Raw genomic sequence first — 24,188 nt, 5'->3', positions numbered from 1 at the left:
AAACACCCAGGTCTCATTCTTCCGTGTCAATTGATATTAAAACCTGCAAAGTGTCCAGAAACCCCAGAGGGAGAGTCAGAGGACAATAAAACACTACCTGTGGTCTTAAAATGGCTAAAGATACATGAGGAACTTCTCATGGGTATGAACTCATGAAGAACAATACTGATCCATAACATGCCTCGCTAGATAAAGGAAAACAAAGCCTACCGATACTACTGTCAACATGACAACAGTAACACCTACACAGCAATGACAGTGATTATAAGAAAACAACCCACTATTCATGGTTCTGGAGTCACACAGATTTTTCAAGAGAAAAATACATGAAGAAAGGAAGAGCGTACAGCATGTTCTGCCACACAACTCCAGGGGGCACCTTTCACAGTCCTCAGGGATTTGCAAATGGCAAATCCCTGGAGTTGCACAACATAGACATCCACATAAAATAAAATATACCATTAAAAATACACTCCTGTTTGGTCTGTTCCACCTTTAAGGTGGACAAATGTCTTTTGTAACTGCTGCGAACAGAACATTCATCATAATTTACTTTCATGTGGGAATACCAAAAGCAAATGGGTAAGCATACTGCTTTTTCCTCCATTGTTGTCATCAAATATCACGGCTTAATTACAGATCTCCAAGGAAAACAGTATTGTTTTTCTTCCCCTTAAACAAAATGTTACCCAAATGAAATGACTGATAGAATTATAGCTAATTGGTTTTGTAGAGCTATTCATTATCAGCACACTAGAGGAGAACTAATCATCTCCTTTGGGTCATGCAATGCACACAGTCCAATAGCTTACAGGCTGAGAACAGGGAGCCAAAGCAGGGTATCTCCATTTTTTCAAGCCAATTCCAAAATCTGATTTTGTTCCATTGATGTTTGGAAGTTTTCAGAATTTCACTTAAATAACGGAGATCCTCAGCCTTGCTAAACAGTGCACAAACTATGAATTAGTTTAGAAAAATTTCTAGATGTAACAAGTGTATCAGAGTGACATTTCATATGATAAAGTGTTGTCCAAATTTGTTTTAGCATTTTCAGAGGAGGAATTCTGTGCCCTTCAGTTTTTCTTTCAAGATTTTATTTATTTATTTATTTATTTGAGCGAGAGAGAGAGAGAAAGAGAATGCACAGAAGGAGAGTGAAAAGGAGAAGCAGACTCCCCGCTGAGCAGGGAGCCCGATATGGGACTCAATCCCAGCACCCTGGGATCATGACCGGAGCAGAAAGCAGATGCCTAACTGACTGAACCACCCAGGCGCCCAATTCTTATATTTTTAACTGTCTTTTTTAAAAACGCACTTTGTGATAACTATGGGAAATTCACCTTTCAGTGCTCATAAAGTTTTAGTGAAACAGTCATTTGTTTATCTGTTTATGGCTGCTTTCATGCCAGTGTGCGAGTTAAGTAGTTGCAACAGAGGCGATATGGCTTGCTTCACTGTAAGTTAGAAGCCCCAACGTGTCCCAAAATAGAGCCACAGTCCCAGTAGTTTTATAAAAATTTGCTGCATCCGCCCCCACCCACACACACCCACTGCCCCTGACAAGTGGGCTGTATATTCCTTCTCCACACCCACTCCTTGAATCTGGGTAGGGTTATGGTGGCTTCTGCCAGTCAAGTACAGAGAAACTGACACTATGTAAGTTCTGAGGCCAAGTCATAAAGGGCCATGCCATTTCCGCAGGTCTCTCTCTCGCGGAATGCTCTCAGCCACCACATGAACGAAATCCAAGACTCATGGAAAAGCCACAGTTAAGTGCCTGGCTGACAACTCCAGCCGCTCAAGCCCAGGCTCTGAATAGGAGTCAAGAAGACTCCAGTAAGTCCCAGTGGTGAAGCCCCAGACAGCACAGAACGGAGATAAGCCATCCTTGCTGTGCCGGACCTGAGCTCCTGACCCACAGTATCTGCAAGCATGAAGAAACTGCTGGTTATGCCACCGAGTTTGGGGTGCTCTCTTGAGCAGCAGTAAGTGACTCGATAGGCTGACAGGTTGAATTCCGTCCCTAGACAATCCAAGCTGCTAGGCTATCCAAGCTGCTCTGGTCCAGGTACTACCATCGACATCATCAGAATTGCCAAGACTGGAGCCTATGGACCAGAAACCTGTCCAAAGAAACTTCAGGGTTCTTCGCAAAATTCTAACAGCTACTGTACAGAGGTACTTACCACACACTACACACATGGTGAAAAATATGATGAATCACACAATCTGAGGAAACTCCCATTAATATAATCAGCCAAGGCACAGAGCCAGAGCACAAAGCCCCCCATTCCTGGGCTGGGCGGGGAACCAAGGCTTCCCTGGAGGGGGGAAGGAGGAGTCTGCAGGGGGGAGGGGAGGGGAGGCGAAGGGGAGAGGCACTGCCACAAGTAGTGGGGGCAAGAGCAAATTGGCAATGTCTGCCTTCAGCCTCCTGGTGAGGACGGGCCTTGAGCTGCGTTTTTCATCAGTGGAGGCAGGGACCTTACATGTAGAACCCAGACACATATGACCATTAACAGAAGACCTTGAATGCCAGCTCCTTCCACCTTGGAATCACACCTCTCAGTCAAACTCCTGTCTTTCATGTAGTGATACCCCATCTTGCCTTATTAAAAAAAGAGACTAGCCAATCCGGGTGGCTCAGTTGGTTAATGTCTGCCTTCAGCTCAGGTCATGATCTCCAGGTCCTGGGATCGAGCCCCACCCACATCAGGCTCCCTGCTCAGTGGGGAGCCTGCTTCTCCCTCTGCCTGCTGCTCCCCTTGCTTGTGCTTACTCTTAACAAATAATAAATTTTTTTAAATCTTAAAAAAAAATAGCCAACGTTTGTTAAGTGCTAACTCTGTGTAGGACACCCTTCTAAGCACTTCATAAGCACACACCAAATTAAGCTTTCAAAGAACTCTGTAAGGTACACAGGTCCATTTTTCCCCCCAGAAGCAGACACTAAAGGTCCAATAATTTGCTCAAAGTTACAAAGCTAGTAAGTAGTAGAGCTGGCCCCCAAATCCAGTACTATTCCAACTCCAGAGCCTTGGCTTCGACCTCTGTGCAACACAGTTTCTCTCCGTAATACACACACACCAATAATGCCCTCCTCCCATTTCCTTTCAAACCCATTTTAAGAAATGCTGTGAAATTCTTGGCAGAGAACCATAAGCCACACACCGTCTCATTACTTTATAATAGAAATGAGAGTTCTGAAAACACATTTAGAATTGTACATAATTCCTATGAAAATCAAACTTTTGAGGAGGTTTAGAACTGAATTCTACCACTGATAAAAAAAAAGGGGGGGGGATGGGCCAAAGGTGAAATAATATATTCTCCCAAAATAATACCTGCTATTCCTGGACTACTGTGGTATAAGTCACATCAAACTAACCTAAATTGTTCCAATTACTCCAGAGTGTTTAACTTTGTTCATAACCTGGGAAGAAAACATCATAGATGTACTGTTCCTTTCCTTTCAGAAGTGACTTACATAATTCAGTATTTTCCTCGAAATTTTCATTCAATTAATTCATCTGCCCTCATAGGGTAGTAAGATGCAATTTTAATTCCCATTTGACAAGTGAAGAAACTGAGGCATATGGGGCTTAAGGGTCTCTTGACTCCCACGTGGGGCTCTGGCCTCCCTTGACCCCACTGCCCGAGATGACCTCCCTGTGCCCTTCTGACAAGGAATAGGAGAGTGACTCACTATGGAAATGTCAACTCCTGCTCCACGGCAGGGTATATTTTTCTCTCTAAAAGCAAGCTCTTTCAGCATGCCAACCAAATCCAGGTTGCTCGGCGGGCATAACAGAATCTATTAGAGTAAAGATAGCCCACAGAGAGATTAAGTCCTGAATGTATCCGTTCAACTGAAGAGGACCGGCTACCAACACAGAACCTTCCAAGAGGCCCGCCGGATTCTGGGTCTGTATCCTGCCATGATCCCTGCAGACAGGAGAAAACAAAGGACATTCTTAACAAAAGCTACAGGTGGACCCACAATCCTCCTCAGTGTAATTAAAAACATTTTTCTTTCCACAGCTCAGCTTTCATCTTTTATCCTTCTTTATCCTCTCCCCTTCATCCCCGAAGGGGTTCCTGAATGCTGATGAGACGACGGGACTAAAACCATCTTGTCATCTTTTGGGTCAATTCTTCGGCTAGCCAACATCCAGCCATGGGTCAAATGATCAGTAGGTAGCATGCCGGTCCCCATGGGAACGGATTCTAATTTGTCATCATCTCCAGTGACAACGTTTCATCACAACATCAATGAATTTCTTTCTTGCTGAATTTCACTTCCCTTAATTTTCCCAGAGACATTTCTGTCATTTGCATACTTCCCCAGAGCCCCCCCTTTTAAAGCTCTTTTTACCTTAGCTTTCTACTTCTAAAGATGGGGGGTGGGGTAGGGCTGGGGTAGGCACACAGAAGAAGGTAAAAGAAAACAAAAATGCAAAGGCACAGGACACACTTTATTTGTCTCTTTCCTAAAACTCCGGAAGGAGTTTTGAATGTTAGAGAAAGCTTTATTTAAAATGCACAACAATGAAGCTGACAGGCACAGACAGGAAAGGTACCCTAGGGGACTGAAGATTCATAGCAAAATTCCTATTGAGTGTAGAAGAGTTTAACATTTGACATTCAAAAACCTTTGTGCCGTGATAAGAATTTAATAGCTGATCCCTCTTCCTCCCACCCCAGCCTTATTACTCAAGAATGATTCTCCGCCAGCAGCTTCAGGACTGAGTTATTTAAATGTGACACAAATAATTTTAAGAATAGGCAAGCACAAACATTTAACATCACTGAACCTCACACAAAGGCATTCCAAAGTTCAAGCAGAACACATTCTCATTGCTTCATGTTGCACACCATAAACGGGATATGTAAAATGCTGTACCTTCACTATCTATGAATGATTAGGAATTAATTATTAACAGTTGTAATATTCTAAACAGCTCTCTCAATGATCAGCTAGGAAAACTGGGCAAGTTGACTTCCCTTAGTCTCCGTCTCCTCGTAAGTAAAATGGGAAGACCAACCCTCTTCAAGGGCTTATTGTGATGTTCAAATAGCGAACATGTAACGCCCCAAAGTACAAGGAATGACTCTTCCTGTTCTAGCACAGTATCCACACCAGGAAATGCGTATGATGGTGATGGGAAAGGAGGGTGGGCGTCTAAGTTTTCCACGACTCAAGCTCTAAGTAAAGCAAGAGGGGCTACCTGAACACTGACCATTTGATTCAAGTCATCCTTGTGCTTAATCCTCTGTAGGAAACCTGGCACAGGGTTGGCAGGGGAGGGAGGGAGGTTTTTTTCGTTTTCTTTTTTATTTTCCCCCTTAGATTAAGAACAAAATGGCACAAAGCGTTTAAGCTTTGGAGTCAGATAAATCTGTGTTAAATCCAGCTCTGTCATTTAGTACCTAAAGGGAACTAGGCAAATTATTTCTCTAAGCCTCAACTTAGCGCTACACTGGGAATAATAACAGGTGTTTCACGCTGTTGTTTGAGAGCTAAAGGGGAGAAGGTCCAGGACGTATTCAGCAGAGTGACACTATAAGTGCCAAATAAACGGGGCTGATCGTGGTTTCACTGCTGCTGTTACTATTACTGTGGTTGTTATTATTTGGGGGACTTTATATACTGACACAGGCACTTGGAATGGAGAAATCTGAACATATTCTCGGCAACTGGAGAGGGTCGGGCTGGAGGCGTGAACACGGGGCCAGGCCCTGCCAGAGCTGTCCATGCCTCTTTGAAAGCCCCATGTCCTATAGGTTATGTAGTTACAGTCTGAGATAATTCAGAATTCATCTGAGATCTTCTCTTTCTGAACTTCAGGATCTAACGAGGACTTTATTCTTGTCTTTTGCTATTTTCAAGGCATCTTCACAGGACTCATGGCAATGTATGCCTTCCAACAGCCCTGGTTGCAGGGTAGAGCAGGCCTTCCCTGTCCTGTCCCAACTGTCAAGAAATCTAGGCTCAGGGGTGTGCCCACGGTCAAGCCAGGTGAGTGTAGGAAGTGGAGACCATTTCTTCTAATCCCTAGGTCCATCTTCTCTGTGCTACAAACTCCAAAATCACGGTGGGGTGGCAGGGGTGGGGGGCGGAGGAGAGACGGTACACGACACCTCTCCCAGATCCAACTGTGCTCCACTCATTCCTTCAGGCCCAGACCAATTTCTGCCTCTTTGAATCCTCCTCAGACCTTTCTTTTCCAAAATCACCTTGATCTCACCAACTGGACCCCTCCTATCCCTGTTTATATTGTCCATTTTTCCTATTTAAAGATCCTGTTTCCCCTGACAAATCAGCAGCATAACAATCAGCATTTATCGATTGCTGGCCATGTGCTGGGCACTTTGAAAGTGCAATTATACGTCAGGCCTTTTAAGTCCCCCAACAGCTCTCCATGATTGCTGTATGCTACTTTTAATAGATGGTTCTGATAGATTTGCCCAAGGTCAAACCACTAATAATTAGATCAAACCCACGTTCTTGAACATTATACTATGCATTCTTGTTTAACGTGGTGCCTAGAATCTAGGAAGGACTTAAAAGTGGTCACCGTGGTATTCATTTGCCCTTATACACCGTTATTGGCAATATTGGAAAAATGTGCTTCTGGATCTAGGATGGGGCAGACAACCTAGGACTACTGCTCCTATCTGGTATAAGCCAATCAAACTCTGGGCCTGTCTAGTTTCCTATCTTGACCTGCCTCCTGGGTAGTATCAGCAGCTCTGGAGTAAGTCTTGCCCAGAAACACAAAACCAGTTCGCGAAGGGATCCTCATGGCCCATGGCCACGGCTGGGAGGGGGTTGCTCACTGACCACTAGAGTATGGGCTTCACGTTGTCATTCAGAGCAGAGTCGGGGCATGGCAGCCGGCGAGGATACAGCACGAGACAGATGAAGACGTACAGATGGAACAGGGCCAGTCTGACTTTCCAACAGCCCAGAGGCTTCAGGGTTGTCTGACGGATGTGTAGGAATAGCACATCCAGTGGAGAAGCGGGGCAGCCGCTGACAGACAAACTGCAGGTGGACCAGGAAGATTGATGGGCAAGGCTGTCGGGGCTCCAGGGTCACATACCCTGCTCCTATGAGAGGTGGGGCCCCTGGGGCCGAGCCGGGGAAGAGTGCAATGGAAAAAACAGAAGGCAAGTGCTGACATGCCAGAGAACCAGAGGAGGCTGAGCTCTGGGAAACTGTAGAGCACAGCAGCTTCTCTCTAAGCAAAATGCAGGTTTGCTTTTAAGGTCATAACGAAGTTTGCTTTGGGCAGCGGTCTGTGTTAGGTATTTCAGGAGAGTCATGGAAACACACACCCAAGCCTCCTGAAAGCCAAGGTTATCAACTTAAGGGCTCAATAGGCTCTTGCCCTATTTTTCACCCCACTCTCCCCTTAACAACCAGATCATAACAAAAGAAACAATGGGAAGGGCAGGCTTCAACCCACTTCTTCTCACTTCATTCTGTAACAGGAGCCCCTGAGCGGAGGTTCCTTTAAACCGAAATAAGCAAGTCCTCTGGACTTCAAAGTTTATAGCCTGTTCCTTCAGGAGGAACAAATTCAGCGTAGTATTGACATTAGAAAGAATCGAGAGGCTGGGAAATGCGGGTTGGGGGAAGAAGAAGGAGTCACAGCATAGAGACCAACCTCTATCTACCATTTAATTCACAACTTTAGAGATAAGTCTCCACAGGGTATTAATCAGGGAGGAGAAGGGGAGACATATCTTGGGTTTGTGAATTTAGGAACTCTCCGGTGACCTATGAAGGGCACAATCACGGAAAAGGAAAGAAAACTCGGGCCCTTCACTCTTGGTTTGCAAAGCCCATATTTAGAGTATAAATATCTGTGCATAACTTAACACCAGGTGTAACTTTAGAAGCATTCCAAGTAACAGGAAGCCAGGGCCACTAGAGAAACTGGGGATCAGGGACGCCTGGGTGGCTCAGTTGGTTAAGCAGCTGCCTTCGGCTCAGGTCATGATCCCAGCGTCTTGGGATCGAGTCCCACATCGGGCTCCTAGCTCAGCCGGGAGCCTGCTTCTCCCTCTGCCTCTGCCTGCCATTCTGTCTGCCTGTGCTCGCTCTCTCCCCCTCTCTCTCTCTGATAAATAAATAAAATTAAAAAAAAAAAAAAAAGAGAGAGAAACTGGGGATCAGCCGGGAGGGCTCTGAGACCCCGCAACTGTCCTCACAACCAATGCAAACAGTAGCTCATCTCCAGCCAACCCTGCAACCTGGGCCAAGGACTCAGGAAGTCTCTCCGTATAAATGAAAGTCAAAACCTGAGCTAACCTCCAGTTACAGGCCAACTGACCAGTGTTTTAGGGTTTTTCCACAGCCCCTTTGAGAGCAGATCAATCAACCACTTGTTAGCAAGTGTCCGTCAGTTCAGCAATCAAGCGGAAAGAGGATACCGGCGAGGAAATAAAAATCTTCTACTAGACACTTCCATACTCTTGATCTGGCAAGAACTTAGTAAGTCCATTTCTTGGGAAGACAATCTTGAGACATCATGGGGGAAAAATGTTTCCATTTCCCCTTTTTGAATATTAACTTATCTTTACAATGGACTATAACATGCCATTTTAGGACTTCGTTAATACACAGTTCTAAGGACAGCAAAGCTCAGTACAGCAAGTAGGAGATCTCTCCTAGTCCTCCATTATAAGAAAATAAGTCAGCATAAGACAGAGCCCAATGCACAGGTTATTTCAGATCTGGAGTAACAAACTCCCACAACACAGATTTCCTTTAAAATGGAGGGGCACCTGGATGGTTCAGGGGGTTAAAGCCTCTGCCTTCAGCTCAGGTCATGATCCCAGGGTACTGGAATCGAGCCCTGCATCAGGCTCTCTGCTCGGTGGGAAGCCTGCTTCCTCCTCTCTCTCTGCCTGCCCCTCCGCCCACTTGTGATCTCTGTCTGTTAAATAAATTAAATCTTTTTAAAAATAAATAAATAAAATAGAAGGGGGAAAAAGCCAGTGCAAGAGAAAGCATTTAAAAAAAATTTTTTTTTTATTTAGTTAATCGAGGAGGCGGGGCGCAGATAGGAGGCAGACTCCCCACTGAGCAAGGAGCCCATGCGAGACTTGATCCCAGGACCTAGAGATCATGACCCGAGCTGAAAGCAGATGCATAACTGACTGACCCAACCAGGTGCCCAAGAGAAAGCATCTTGTAAGCTGTTAAAGACTGGACTGGAAAATCCATAACCATCTGAGTCTAGAGTATGGCAGAACAACCTCAGGAAAGAGAGCACTCTCTCCTGCTCCTACCTTCCAACAGGGAAGCCAGCTTATAATATATTTATCTCAAAAGACAGAGAAAAGGTACTTCTTAGCTTTAGTTTCAAGAGACGGGAGTAGTGGCAAAGCAGCCTCTGAGATCTACAGGCCTCTACAGTGTAGGTATAGAGCTCTAAATACTGATACGGAGGTACAAGGTGGTGGTTGTCGTCATTGTTGTTGTTGTTGCAATTAGGAAACAACCACAACACCCACACAGACCACTGGGATGAGGTGCAAATCCTGGATGCTGGGGGGAAAGGCTATTAAGACTTGCTAGAAACAACAAAAAAGTAATGTTTCCCATGTGGGTTCCAAACCAGAGGAATAAGGATATTTGCCTCCACCACAACAATTTTATTCTATCCTTCTCTGAACTATTCCGTCTGTTCCCTTGCCAAGCTGCATCTGATATCATTCTCTAACTCACAGTGGGATTTGGGAAGATCTTCTCATCCCCTATCTGTTGACAGGGAGGATTGCAAACAGAAGACCTGGGGCATGGCTGCTCTGCGTCGGCTGTTTGCTTGCATGGGATTCACTGCTAACACCTTCCACAGTAGGGGGGTGCCTGACACGAGGCTGAGGAGATGGGACAGTGACACTTCTCCATGGGTTAGCAGAAGAACCATTATGCACTTTGCAGCACACAGAAGGACTGAGGACCGCTTAAGTAACTACCACTGAAAATGCCCACGAACAGCTATTTTCGCATGATCCTGACCTCCCCAGTCTTCTAACATTAAAACAACGCTGTAGCCCCTGCTAGGAGCCCATTGTTATCAATGTGTAACTTCATCGGTCCAGATTTTCAAAGGGTTTGGCTAATTCAGAGGCTCTTGATATTAGCAGCAATTAATTCCTTCACATCATTACCACAGTATTTCCTATTGTGCCAAGGAATGGATTAGGGACGAGGTGGTTTCTGCTCTTCAGAGTCTCACCAGCTTTTCCAATCCACTCTGAGTTTAGTGTCCAAGTATGCATTCTGCCGGGTCAGATGGATCAGAAGGTATGTTTCTGTAGGAGTAGCAGTTTGGAGATCTGGATCTCCAATTCTTGAGATCTCCAACTCTTCAAATTGTGGATTTGGAGAAATCTTGGCTGCTACCTCCTCCCCAGCATTTCTGAGCCCTATCCAATTGAGAGATACTGGAAACATGTATATAATGGGCTTAACTATTTCCATTTTTAGTGGAATGTTCATTTCTCATGATGAAGTCTTCCTGGCTTGTAGAATGAAGACTTACACTCGGTCCATTCCCTTCTAGTTAAATGCAGTTTAAGCAGGAAGCCCAGACTCTCCTGAAAGAAGGCATCTGCACACATATGGACTGCAGGGTTGCGTGAAAAGCTGGAGAAGGGAGACGGGCGGGAAGGCCGCGGGGGGCGGGGGGGGGGGGTAGGTGCAAGGAGCTTACATTTCTTTCCCCACCCTGCCTTTGAGATGCCTGCCTGCAACACTTCCTTTTCCCTGCCTTTGCTGATAGAGAAACAGCACCCGTCCCCCTTCATGTGCTCCATCGCAAAGAGTAAAAACACAACATGTGGGCATCCAGGGACCTGGGAAAAGGACTATTCTGGGTTTTGCCAGAACAGCAACAAAAAAACAAACAAACCTATAACTAGAATTTATAAGTATTAAAGGTTAGGGCGTGGTAGTGGTGGGAGATAAAGATTTCCATTTTGTATCACTAGGACAGGAGCACATATACAAATGCAAACATCAACATTGGGTCGTAAGTACACTGTAAATATGTGCACAGAATTCCTATCTGTAAACAGTAGGTACTGCATCTTCATGTGTTCAAAGAAATACATTATATAAAATGTGTGAGTACACAGGAGAGGGGTGTGTGTGTGAGAATTATCTCTACTTATCTCGACACGAGGCACATACATTGGCTAACATACGATACACAAACGCCTCAAATCAGCCAGCCTCTGTGACAGGAATTAAATCTTTCATGCATGCATACAACCGTATTTTAACTTCCAAATATAAACAAGCATATGGAACATATGCTGCGTATCTTTTCCTTAAAATATAAACAAGATAAATAGTTCAAATTCCAAACTGCTGCTTATTAAATAGTGAGATAGGTAGCCATCTTGCTTCCCCTCCCCCTCCCCCAAGAAGCTCGGTGAGCAGTTCCAGATCATTAATCAGTAATAATGACAATATTCCGTATCTCAGATTATTGTCAGAGCTTCATCCTGGGAGAGAAACCAGGAGTTCTGAGAGGTAGTGCCCCCCATCCCCCAAAAAAGGTTTGCTACATTCTCCAGGAAAACTACTAACAACAGCTCCACCAACCACAGTTCCTCACTACGGATGCCAAAGAGTCCACCAAGTTCTACTCACGTGCCACAGAAAGGAAGCGCACTCAGACTTTAACCCTGAGTACTAACCCAACAGCTGCAGTCTTTTACTTACTCCATTAGCTAGAAATTCTCATCTGGGGGTACTCATTTACAAAGGACAACGACAAAAAAAGCCAAAAGCCCAATAGAAATTCCATAATGGCACACATAATAACTGTCCCAGGGTTATGTTCATAAAGGAATAATGATGAATTGTGAAAAGGAAAAAAGGAGTCAAGGATTTCATTTACTTTTATATATTGTTTCTGTTCCTACAGGAAGATCCATTAGTAATATAATGCTCTTCCTCATAAGGCTCAAGTTACATCCTTGTGATTTATTAGAGTTAAAAGGCTTGTCACTAACAGTCCAGAAGGCACCCCATTCAGTGTTTCACCCGTGTCAACTGAGCATTTGAAGTCAGTCTTTTCCTTGTTTAGCAGCTAAGTATTTATCATAGTACTTAAAATGTTTAGACATATTCCTTTCTTACTTTGGTTAATGTGTAATACTCTCAGGAAAGAATAAACCACACATTCCTTTTTAAAAAATTGGAGACCTATAGAAAACCGGCAGTGGACAAAGTATAAAAAGCAATATCAGACCACACTGAATCAAGTCTTGGTCATATTATCTAATTCAAGAATGATTTGGAGGAATTACTTAATAGCTGAGTCGCCATTTCCTCAAATCGAAAACGGGAAGAGGAACTGTATCTGTATCTCAGGTTTGCGGTATAAATTCAATGAGATAATTCACAGTAAGCAGCATTTGTTAAAAGAACACAAACTCGCATGTCAAGTAAATAATCTTTGCCTAAATGCAACAATGTCTAGGTACATAACAGTTCTCGCAACCATCCCTCATCTATTAGAATTCTAGAAAAAATACGTAATTTGCACTGGAAGTACCGCCACACTAGATGGGATTGATAGTCTACTCGGACCACTGTTTGGTCTCATAAATGCAGTCAGTATTTCCTCAAGAGGGCATTTCCGCCCATTAGGGCATCCACCTGCAAGAGATTAGCAAGATACACCAAATATATGAACACATGTCTCCTGTGACTTAACTATGCCCTTGGGATGAGCTTTTAGTTTCTCTTTCTACAATGCCAAGTATATGGTAAGTCCTCAACAAATGTTTGCTGAACTCATCAACTGCTGATCCCTTACCAGAGGTATGCTCAGAATCTCCCTTCTAAGAGATCATACTCTAGTTTATCCATTCCATCCCAGGATCTATAAAGCACTACAGCATTATTCTTACATGGTTCCTGCACTAAGAACTTTATTTTTAGAGGACCTACCTCTAGAGGACCTACCACAAGTTTTTTTTCTGCTGTAAGAACATTTAATATTTTCTTTTTTTTTTTTAAGATTTTATTTATTTATTTGACAGAGATAGAGAGATCACAAGCAGGCAGAGAGGCAGGCAGAGAGGAGGGGAAGTAGCTTCCCACTGAGCAGAGAGTCCAATGCAGGGCCCAATCCCAGGACCCTGAGATCATGACCTGAGCTGAAGGCAAAGGCTTAACCCACTAAGCCACTCAGGCACCCCAGAACATTTAATATTTTCTTACCTCTCCCTTTCCCCTACTTTAAGGAGTACTTCCTCACAATATTTTTGCATTTCCTTTAAAACAAATCCAAATTCAATCCACATAATTTTTTTTAAAAAAGCAGAATGAGGTACTGTAATTGTAGCTCTTCTATAAAGTGACCACTTCAAAAAAGTAAAACCATGATAAACTCTAATATATTAAACAAATAAGGCGAACTGTTAGAGAAAGAAAGGGAGAGAAAAAAGCGAGAACTTCATCCTTACATTCTACAACGACCTCTGCTATACCTCCCTCATACCTAAGAAACCCAAGTTTGGAAACAGTCATGGAGGCACTACATCTAAATTCACCTGAACTCAACCCAGTTCTCTAACCTTTTAGGTGAGCCTGGACAAAATACTTATTTCCCTGTGCATAATTTTCCTTTATCAGTTAACCTTACAGAGCTGGTTCTGGGGATTATGAATTCATGCAAATATTCACTAAATACGTACCATATGCTACATGTAGAGACTTCTTCATGATACTGAGGGCACATCAAGGAATGAATTAGTTCTACCCTCATAGAGCTCAGGTTCTACTAGGAAAGATATTCAACAAGCACCCCAAAGGAAATATATTAAACAAACAAAAATAAATGCATATATACACCCTCAGTGATAAATTATAAGGAGATAAATAAAACAGATACCGGGGTAAGGAGTAAAGACGGGAGCAATTACGAAGATTTTTTTATAAATGAGTGGCCCAGGAGGGCCTCACTGAGAAGGGACAGTGAGGCAAGTCTGAAGGATGTAAAGGGAAGGGATGGAATCATGTAAGATGTAATGACACAGGCCATATAAGACTTAATGACAGTACTTAATCATATAGAGTCAATAAATAATGCCAATCACTATCACAACCAATACAATGAAGAAAACACAAAACTAGGAAAATTCTGTCTTTGCCACTTTACCATTTATAATGATCACTCTGACACAGTTTTCTCATATGGAAAATGGGATAAGGACACCTGTACTTTTTATGATGTCGTGAAGAGGATAAAATAGAAAATATACATGGATACACTAAGAAATAAGAGCCACATAAATATTACAACTAACACATTCTCTTTTACACTATTTTTCCAAAATGAGAGACCACCATCCCATTTTATGGAATAAGGCATAAGTAGGCCAGGAAAAGGGTTTCTAAGATAAAAATGAATTTCTCTTTTGGAAAGTCAGACCAAGAACAGTTAAGACCTGAAACAGACTCAGATTCATTTCCAATCAAGGAAACCTAAACAACGAGCTCAATTTGCCAGGACTCTGGTTTGAGAGAACAATCATCTGTTTGCTCTGAGCTTTGGCTGATTCATTACAAAATTCTCCATCTGGGTGGCTTTACTAGCTTTCAACATTTCTTTTACCTTCCTACAAATTCAGTGCCTTTTGTTCACTCATTCAACAAAAATTTCATGAACACTTACAATAAACACAGAGCCACGTGTAGATTTCGGTAAGTGGGTGAACTAAACCAGGGCTCAGCTTAAATAAATCCCCAGGGGACAGGTGGAGGAAAGGTTAGAGGCAAAGAATGGAATCCATCTACACCACCTCCAGGATTCCTCTACTCTGGACAAGTCTGAGCCTTGAACATACTTAACTAGGTAATTATAAACAAAATGAGAGCCTTCAGGCTACTACCACACTAGATTATGCTTGGCAGGGCAACCCAAAATAAATCCACATTCTGGAAATATGAGTATTGAGGTGCAGAGTATCTCTAGATACTTTTTTCAACAAATATTCACTAAATGCCTACCCAGTACTGGGCACAGGGAGCCAGGATTAAAAGACAGGATTCCCGAGTGCTCAACACTTCCACGCCTCCTCTTGTCTACCATTGTCCCTTTCTCCCTGTGGTGCAGTGCACAACTCAACAACAGAACCAGGTTTTCTTACAGTGAAGAGTTTCTGGTAGTAGAAATACAGAAGTAATACACATGCAAAGCTGACATAAATCCCATGTCTAGTCTCTCATTTCTCAACTAGCATAGCTTCTACTTAAAGCTCCCACTAGTCCCTTCCAGGGTCTTTCTGTGATTGTTCTCTCCTGGAAGTTCTCTAAAATTTACAGCTCTCTTCTTACAGGCCTTACCTAAGAGGATTAAATAACACAGTAAGAATGGCAATCTTCTCACCCCTCTACTCTTACATGCATTCTCTACCACTCTATTGTATTCTGAAAGCAGAACACAAAATACAAAAATGTCTAGTCTGTGCCTGCCATGTAACTTTTGGAGCAATCTTGCAACACAGACCGTCACACCCATTTTATAAATAAAATGGATGCAGACATTGAGAGGTTAAGTATCATGCCAAAAATCAAATAGATGTAAATGACAGAAAGTGCTTGGAGCTCAAGTTTTCCATATCAAAAGACAAAGCTCTTTAGTTCTCCATCCCAAGCAACCCCTGTCCCAAGGAGTAGTTTCCTAACCTTTCTGGCCTTATACCCAAGGTCTCAGAGGTCCCAACTCTAAATTTCTGAAACACCACACTACTTAGAACCGATTACTTACATTTTAGCATATAAAGTATCATCTCTCTAAGACTGACTACCTCTATTCAGAGTGTCTTTGAAGAAATAACTATTTTGTGTTTGTTCTGTTACGAAGTATTTTTCTTCTACGAGTAAAGAGATGGAATTTCATGCATGATCTAGATACTTCTTTTTAGATGGATTCTAATCCATTGCTTTGACCTGCTCCAAATTTCTCATGACTGGGGACTTGAATTTATATAGGTACGAGAATAATTTGGAGTATTAGCAAGCATTAGGTTTGTATAAAACCAATATGCTTCTCCATTACTGTACTCCAATGAATGGAATTGGTGAAATAAAACATCAAATTTTAAATCTTGCAGGAAGAAGCGTCAGTATCAAGTAATAATTCACAAAAATAATTGAGGAAAAACTGCAGACTTCTACCAGAATGTATTTTAAATGCTAGAGTGTTTTGAAACACAAGAAACAGACTAGCAGAGGCACCTGGGTGGCTCAGTCATTAAATATTTTCCTTCAGCTCAGGTCATGATCTCAGAGTCCTGGGACTGAGCCCCACATCAGGCTCCCTGCTCAGCGGGAAGCCTGCTTCTTCCTCTCCCACTCCCCCTGCTTGTGTTCCCTCTCTCGCTATATGTCTCTCTAACTAACTAACTAACTAACTAACTAATTAAATCTATGGAAGGAAGTAAGGAAGGAGCAAACTAGCAGTTTGCATCCTACAGCCTAAATGCCTGCTACAACAATCAACTCTCCTCACAGGAATATAATAGAACCCAAAGCTTTTCAGTCTCCAGAGTACAATCCCTATTTTTTGACAGAAGAATAAAAGCCAAAGTGTGACCAATTTTTGAGAGTAAAGAATCAACAAAAATCAAGTTCAACTATATGCAGATGACGGAACCCACACACAGAATTCTAAAGCCGCTATCATAACTATGCTCAAGGATACAAAGGAAAACATGCTTGCAATAACTGAAAATAACATCTTAGAAAAATCCTCTATAGAAAGAAACAAATGGAAATCCTGGAGTCTAAAAATAGGATACTGAAGTTTAAAAAAGTCTGTGGAGTTCAACAGCAGGTTGAGACATTAGGAGTAAACTTAAAGATAGATCAACAAAAATGATCTAATCAGGAGGTCAGAGGGGAAAATAATTTTTAAAAGGAGGCGGTGGCATTATCTCAGGAACTTATAAAATATCAAAAGATGTAGCATATAGGGAATCAAAGTCCCAGCAGGAGAAAAGAGAACAAAGCAGAAAAATATCTGAGCAAGTAATGATCAAAAAGCCCCCAAATCTGATAAAGACCAAATATTTATAGATTCAGAAAGCTCAACACACACCAGGGAGGATAAATATAAAGACTGATATGTCTAGACAATTATAGTCAAATTGCTGAAAACCAAAGATAGAGGGAAAAACTGTGACAGAATCCAGGGGCGGTGGGTGGGCAATGATATTAAAGACAGTGACAACTTTTATGGCCTTCTCATCAGAAGTGAACTCCACTACACAGTAGAACATCATTTATGCTTTAAGGATTAAAAAAAAAAAAAAATCAGTCTAGAATTCAGTCTCAAGCAAAAATATCTTAAGAGTAAAGGCAAATAGAGATCTTTTCTGAGCACTTGAATAATGAGAAAGAGACTCTGTCACCAAAATATCTTTAAAGAGGTTTTTAAACTATCAGTTGATTATCTTCAGGGAAAAAAATGAAGCTTATTGGGAATGGTAAGTATCCAACATTCATTTTTCTTTTAATTAACTTACTGAATTCATAGGACAATTTAAAGAAAAGTTTAATATTCTCTTGTGCATTTTACAATAGGTAGAACTCTAGTATGAAGGACAGTAGTGGGAAATGGACCTACAAGGTTATGAGGGTTCTAGATTTTCTATGAAGTGATAGAATATTAAGCTCCAAATAGACTGTAATAAGCTAAGGGTGTATACTGTAGAGGGTGTATAGAGCATAAACCTAAAAATAAGCAAAGAAATACAAGTTTAAAAAGCTAAGACAGATTAATATGAAATTCAAAAAAAAAAATCAAAAATTCAAAAGGAGGTGGTGGGGGAGGAACTAAAAGAGGGGAAAATGAAAATAGTTGACCCAAATCCAACAATCAAAGTAAATACTCCCAATTAAAGACCAAAACTGTCAGTTAAAAAAGCCTCACTCTATTTGGTCTACAAAAGATACACTGTTACCAAGGGAGACACAGAAAGTAAATGCTTATAAAAAGACCTAGTGCAAATAGTAAGCATAGAAGGGCTGGAGTGGCAATATTAGTATCAGCTTAAACTTCAAGAAAAGACCACTGTAACCAGACATAAAGAACATTTTATAATGTCGAAAACAACTCCTCAGAAGGACCAAACAATTTTAAATGCATACCAGCCCAATAATGAAACCTCAAACTATAGGAGGCAAAAATGAGCAGAATTAAAGGGAAAAAATGCACAACTCCAACAATACAGATATTAACAATCCTCTTAGCAATGACAGAATTAGACAAAATAAAAATCAGCCCCCAAACAAATAATCTGAATTATCAACTTGCTTAATCTAATGGGTATATGAAGAACCTAACAGTCAGCAACTACAGAATACACATTCAAGTTTACATGGTATATTCATCAAGGTAAATCATATGCAGGGCCATAAAACCCATGTTTCAACAAATTAAAAAAGACTGAAATCACAGAAAACGTTCTTTGACCACAGTGAAATTAAATTAGAAGTTAGTAACAATAGCTAAGAAAACCCCAAATGTTTTGGAAATCGGACTACACACACTATAAAGTAATCCTTGGGTCAAAAAAGAAATTAGAAAATATTTCAAAAACTGAACTATAAGAAAACCATGATCTCAAACTTTGTGGGATGATAAAAGCAGTGCTCAGAGGACAGTTTATAGTGTTAAATGACTATCTGAAAAACAGAAAGGTGTTAAAAAAAAAAATCAATGACCTAAAATTCCAATTTAAGAAGCAGAAGACCAAACCTAACCTACAACACAAGGAAAGAAATAAAAAAGTGCTTAAATCTGTGAAACAGAAAGTGGAGAAAATTAATGAGGCCAAGTTATAAAAACTTGGTCATCACCACCAATTTACTTTACCATTTGTTCTCTCTCATTCTCTGTCAGTCTAATTTATCCATTCAAGGTATCACCCCCCCGCAAAGAACCAATATTTTGTTTTACTGATTTTTATGTTCTTCTTTTAGCCTACAGTTATTAAAAGGATAACAAAATACTATAAACACATCTATGCCAATAAATTTGACAACTTAGATGAAAAGGACAAATCTCTTGATAAAAATCCTCTTACTGAAATGGATACAAGACAGAAAATCTAAGGAAAAAATCTGTACCTCCCCCCTCAACCCCACCCACAAAACCCAAAGACCTATAGCTATTAAAGAAACTGATGATCAAAAACCTGCCCACAAAGCATGCTCCAAGTCCAGACAGCATTCAACCAAACATCAGTGGAAGGATACCACCAATGCTATACTCTTTTCAAAAGTCAAGGACAAGGAAATGTTTCCAAACCAGTTTTATAAAGCAAATACCCTAGAATCACAAAGTGATAAGTAACAGGGGGGTAGGTTTGGAGGTAGTAGATCAATGTAAAGGAAAAATCAGGACTCTGGCAGGTAGGGTGGGCTGCATTTTAAAATACACCTCTTTCAGCAAGCGACTTCTGAGGAAAGACTTGGAGCAGGTGAAGGTCCTTGGGGACGAACATCTCAACAGCACCAGTGCAAAGCTCTAAAATGCAGAAATATGCCAAGAAACAGCAAGGAGTCAAGTGTGGGGTCCTGCAGGCTCAAGCCAGGTAAGTTTATCAACACAACAGAAAGGATCAAACCTCTTCATACTGATGTTAATCGAATACAATGAGGACCCTGGATTTAGCAACATAGGCATCACAGGTGACCTTGGAGAGAGCGGTTCTGTAGGACTTGTAGAGCTGGAGAAAGTTTCGGAGAGAATGCGAGAACTGGACCAAAGGAGTATGGATACCTTGTGACGGTTTGTGCTTCAAAGGGAAAGAAAAAAAATGAGGCAGTACATGGAGAGGGAAGCAGGGTCAAGGGTTTGTTTGTGCGTAAGACAGAAGAATAGCACGTTTACACGCTGAAGGATAGGATCCTGAAGAGAGAAAAAAAGGATTAAGAAAGAAGTACTTGGCTCAAGGTCAGGTATATTGGCCCAAGGTCAGGTACACTGCACACACAGGTGTTGCTCTTACCCTAATGGCCTATTCCAAAAGAATTCTGAAGTCTTCTAAAATCAGCCACTGCCATCAATAATTTATGAAATAGTACATGATGAAAACAGACTTGCTATCTCATTAAATAAATGATTAACCTAAATAATTACTAGAGCATTTGTGAAAAAGTTAGACCAAACTCTTGACACATGTCCAAGGTGCCTCTGGTTTCTTTAGTGATTCAATTAAGTGCTCCAAGAGGCTCTTTCTCCTTTTGTTTCTTCTTCATTGCTTTGTGTTTTATGGACAATGTTTGGCTTTCTTTGGGGCACTGGATCAAAAATTCATTTTTCTTGATTCTGGTTCAATTTCATATAATGGCTTTATGTGCTCATACAACTTCATTTCTCAAAGTTTTTTTAAAAAAATGGAGTCTATGGGAAATGCCCCGCGTAAGAATGTGTGCATGGGATTTTATTTCCTGAGGCTGTTGCCACAGATTTTTGGCAGCAAAACTACAGATACTGAACTAATTAAAGATTTAAAACACATTGTTAGGCATTTAGAGCCACACTCAGAAGGTTAATTTAAAAGAAATAATTAGAAAAAGCAAAGCAAAGTCTATACCATAGAGAGTTTTGTAGTAAGAGTCAAGAATCACAAAATGTTTATTAGTTTTAATTACTTTGCTCCCCTAAGCAGAAGATATTAACGACGCACTAGATTTACTGCCAACTTACACAGTATGCACAAGTTAGATCCAACTCTCAATAAGATTCGATTAGTAAGGTGGGAGGGTAAGAATCCATGAGGTTCTAGTCCTCATTATCCCAATGGAGGAATGATGGACAGAAAAATCAGATCTGGATTGCAGATCCTACAAAATATACCAAAACATAAAGTGGTCCACTAAAGACTGAGCTAAAATGGAGTAAAGGGGTCAATATTCCACCTTCAATAACTAGCCTATTTTGACTTATCAAATGAATCTTATAAGCAATTATGAGGGTTCTTATAATAATGATGACATGATAATTATCTCCACATACTGGATGCAAAAGAGGCATAAGATCAATTTGTTCAGGGTTCTTCCAAAGGGCAGACTGGAGAGATTGAAGGAAGGTTCAAAGTACATTCTGGGTCAATGTAAGGGAATTTTTTGACCATCAGATGGGGGGTGGGGCACAGAACTGGGTGAGAATTCATTTGAATGATCAAAAAAAAAAAAAAAACAAAACAAAAAAAAGCTTAGCAGAGGCTGCTGTTTTGAATTGAATATACAAATTTTAAAAATGAACCCTTACACACACACACACACATACAAACTTGGTGTCTAACTTCTTTTGAAAAGTAGCTAACGTAACAGTCATGAGACTACAGGTAACTTATTTTATCTCTTGGAGCTTCAGTTTGCTTATCTGTAATAAGGATATTTTTCCTTCAAGGTTATTTCAAGGAAAAAAAAATATCAATATGATAAGCACCAGCATTCCATATGTCTGCAATCAGTTGCTATAATTTTAACAAATTATTAAAGGCTTCCAAACTTGTGCACATCTTGTTAAATAAAGCAATGGTATCAGTCTGAGAAAACAAAGTAAGTTTCACATCTGAAGACAGCTGAAGAAGAACTTGTATCTGTTCCTTCAAGGAGAGCAACAAAGCTGATCTCCCTGGGTCAGTTTCTTTAAAATGTTATCAAGTGGCCTTTGGTCTCCCAAAAAGTTTCCTCCAACACACTTTGTGTAGAAATCTTCCCTCCCATAAAAACCCTTCTAAATTTCATGACCTTAAAAGCACTTCTCAGTTTGCTGGAATAAACATAAGACAGGAATTATTAAGATAAAGACTTGATACAGCAAACTACATCATATTCACTGTAATGTGAAGTCATTAGTTTTTTAAAAATACCTGAAGCTAAGAAAAAGAGTACACACGTAAGTGCTTACATCCTTTAAATTTAACCTCCAGAAACCAATAAAACATTTTAAGGTCTACACACAGGAAATGCTGAACTCCAAAATTAAACCACGGTAATTTATTATAAATAAATAACTATCCCATCAATAACTTCACTCTAATGACACTTGGAAAGCTTTTCCCTCTTGTGTAGCACTTCTGAAGTTCAGATCAAGTCAAGCTGTTTTCCAGGAATAAAGTAAAGGCACCATCTCAGGGAACTGGAGTTATTGTATATTTTACCACTGTTATCTTTTTTTTTTTCTGTGGAAGCACTCTGTTACACTCTGGTTTTTAGCTTGGTTCTGTTTTTTACTTAAGTTTCCAACCTTGCTTCAAGTTACCAGTTGACGGCCACACAGTGTAATGAAGTTGGTGGATTAGTTGAAATTAAAACCCAGAATCCTCTTTACCACCCTTCTTTTTAAGCACAGATCAATTATTTATGACCAAGTTCACCAACACTATGTTTTAATTTAGGAAGCAGTCAATTTGAAGGCAGCTATAAATAAAGTAAATAGAATCTGGCCTCAGAACTTTTCGACCCCACACAGTACTGAAAGGAGAGAGAAGGACCACGAAGCAAATGAAGAATACAGGAGAAAAGAAAAATTAAAGAACAAAAGAAGCCAATATCCACTGAGCTGCTTCTATGCCAGGATCTTCCACACAAAGGATGTTATTTGTTCTCAACCATCTTGACATTACTTCATTTAACTCTCACTATCTCCTAAAGGACATACTGTATTCACCTTACTTAAGGCCCTGAAACAACAGATCCAAAAGGCTGACTTGCTTACTGGGGGTCATGGAAAAAGTGAAAAAAACAAGAATCTGACCTGGGGTGGTCTGATTCCAAAGCCTGGGCACTTCTTGCCAGTATGAGATGAAATAATTTCTAATATTTTAAAATTGGGGTCAGTTCAGGAATTTTCAAAACAACAAAAAGGAATTAAATCATACTCCCAAAGTGTAACCCAAATAGCAAAAAATATCCACAGAACCATTATTTCAACAGCCTACTAAGAACTTTAAGTCTGAGGTTGTCACCGTTGTGCATACAACACAGATGAACCCTACAGAGCAACAGGAAACCTCACGTAGAGATGGCCTGTGAAGGATAACGCAGCTGTATCCAAAAGCAGGACAAAGAGAAGGTCAAGTACTAAGTAACCTCTTACCTGCTGTACTTCACTTTCTCCATTTGAGATCTTCTCCGTGTAAACAAAGGAGTTGAATATCCGCTGGAACAAAAAGAAAATGAACAAACATTAGATTTTCTCAAGACAGCCATTTTCCAATGAAGATTGTTTGTGTGAATAATTTGTTTACAACACAAACAGAATCAATCAGAAAAGAATTTTATTAAAATTCTGTTATTTTACACCGAGAAATCCATGTATCAGCCAAAGTCAATCACACTTATATAAGCAAATACCAGGCACTTCTGCAGTGAAATAAACCAGATGTTCCACTGTATTTTTCATTTTCAAAAATACATTTAATTATAGATTTCCGGAGCCCATGCCATTTTATCCAAGTGGTATAATCTGACAAAGTTGTGTTTCTCATTTAAATCCTGCATTCCCTGAATGCTGTAATTGTTTACAGACACTAAAATCTAATGCAATAAAGGGTCTTTAAAAGTGATTCTTTCCTTATTCTCTCGTGTCCCTGGTACCACCAGTACCTACTCAATATTATCTATCACCTTCATTACCCAAGCACTCCCTCGGGAGGGTAACATAATAGGGCTTGCCAAATATGTGCAGCCTTAAGATCCAGTTCTTACATGTCAGGAAATGGGACAGCCGTGCCAAGACATTCGTCCAAACTATGACACACAAGCATACACATTCTTCCACTGCTCTCCGCCTAGCTGGTAACTACCCCCTCCATACATCGCCTGCATTTAAAACGTCCCTGCAGACATGACTTTACCAAACCCTACCCATTCCTGAGCAGTCACAAGAGATTAATATATAACATACTAAAGAAATTAGGATCCAAGATACGTATCTGTTAGAGACACAAAAAAAGAACAGCGTCCCCCTCATTTACCCTAGAAGTTTAAAGATACCACTGGAATTCTCCAGATGAGTAAGGAGTCAGACCTGGAGATGTCAGCCAAAACTTCCCTTTTTCCTTTCTATCCCACTGCCAAGGGCTTGTCAGCATCTGGGACAGCTTCCAGGATAGCCTAGCACACC

The 24,188-nt window shown here is 40.9% G+C and overlaps 1 protein-coding gene across 1 annotated transcript in view; it reads right to left on the bottom strand.

The window, feature by feature from the left end:
- Positions 1-24,188, bottom strand: part of CACHD1 (cache domain containing 1) — a 206,578-nt gene that overhangs the window by 99,211 nt on the left and 83,179 nt on the right. Inside the window, exon 2 of the mRNA XM_082687809.1 lies at positions 23,160-23,222. Coding sequence (XP_082543935.1) covers positions 23,160-23,222 — 63 coding nt within the window. The remainder of the gene's footprint in view (positions 1-23,159; positions 23,223-24,188) is intronic.

This window comes from Mustela nivalis (genome assembly GCF_964662115.1).
Source record: "Mustela nivalis genome assembly, chromosome: 10".
NCBI classification, from domain to species: domain Eukaryota; kingdom Metazoa; phylum Chordata; class Mammalia; order Carnivora; family Mustelidae; genus Mustela; species Mustela nivalis.
Note: the sequence above shows the minus strand (reverse complement) of the source record. Positions and strands in the feature narration are given on the sequence as shown.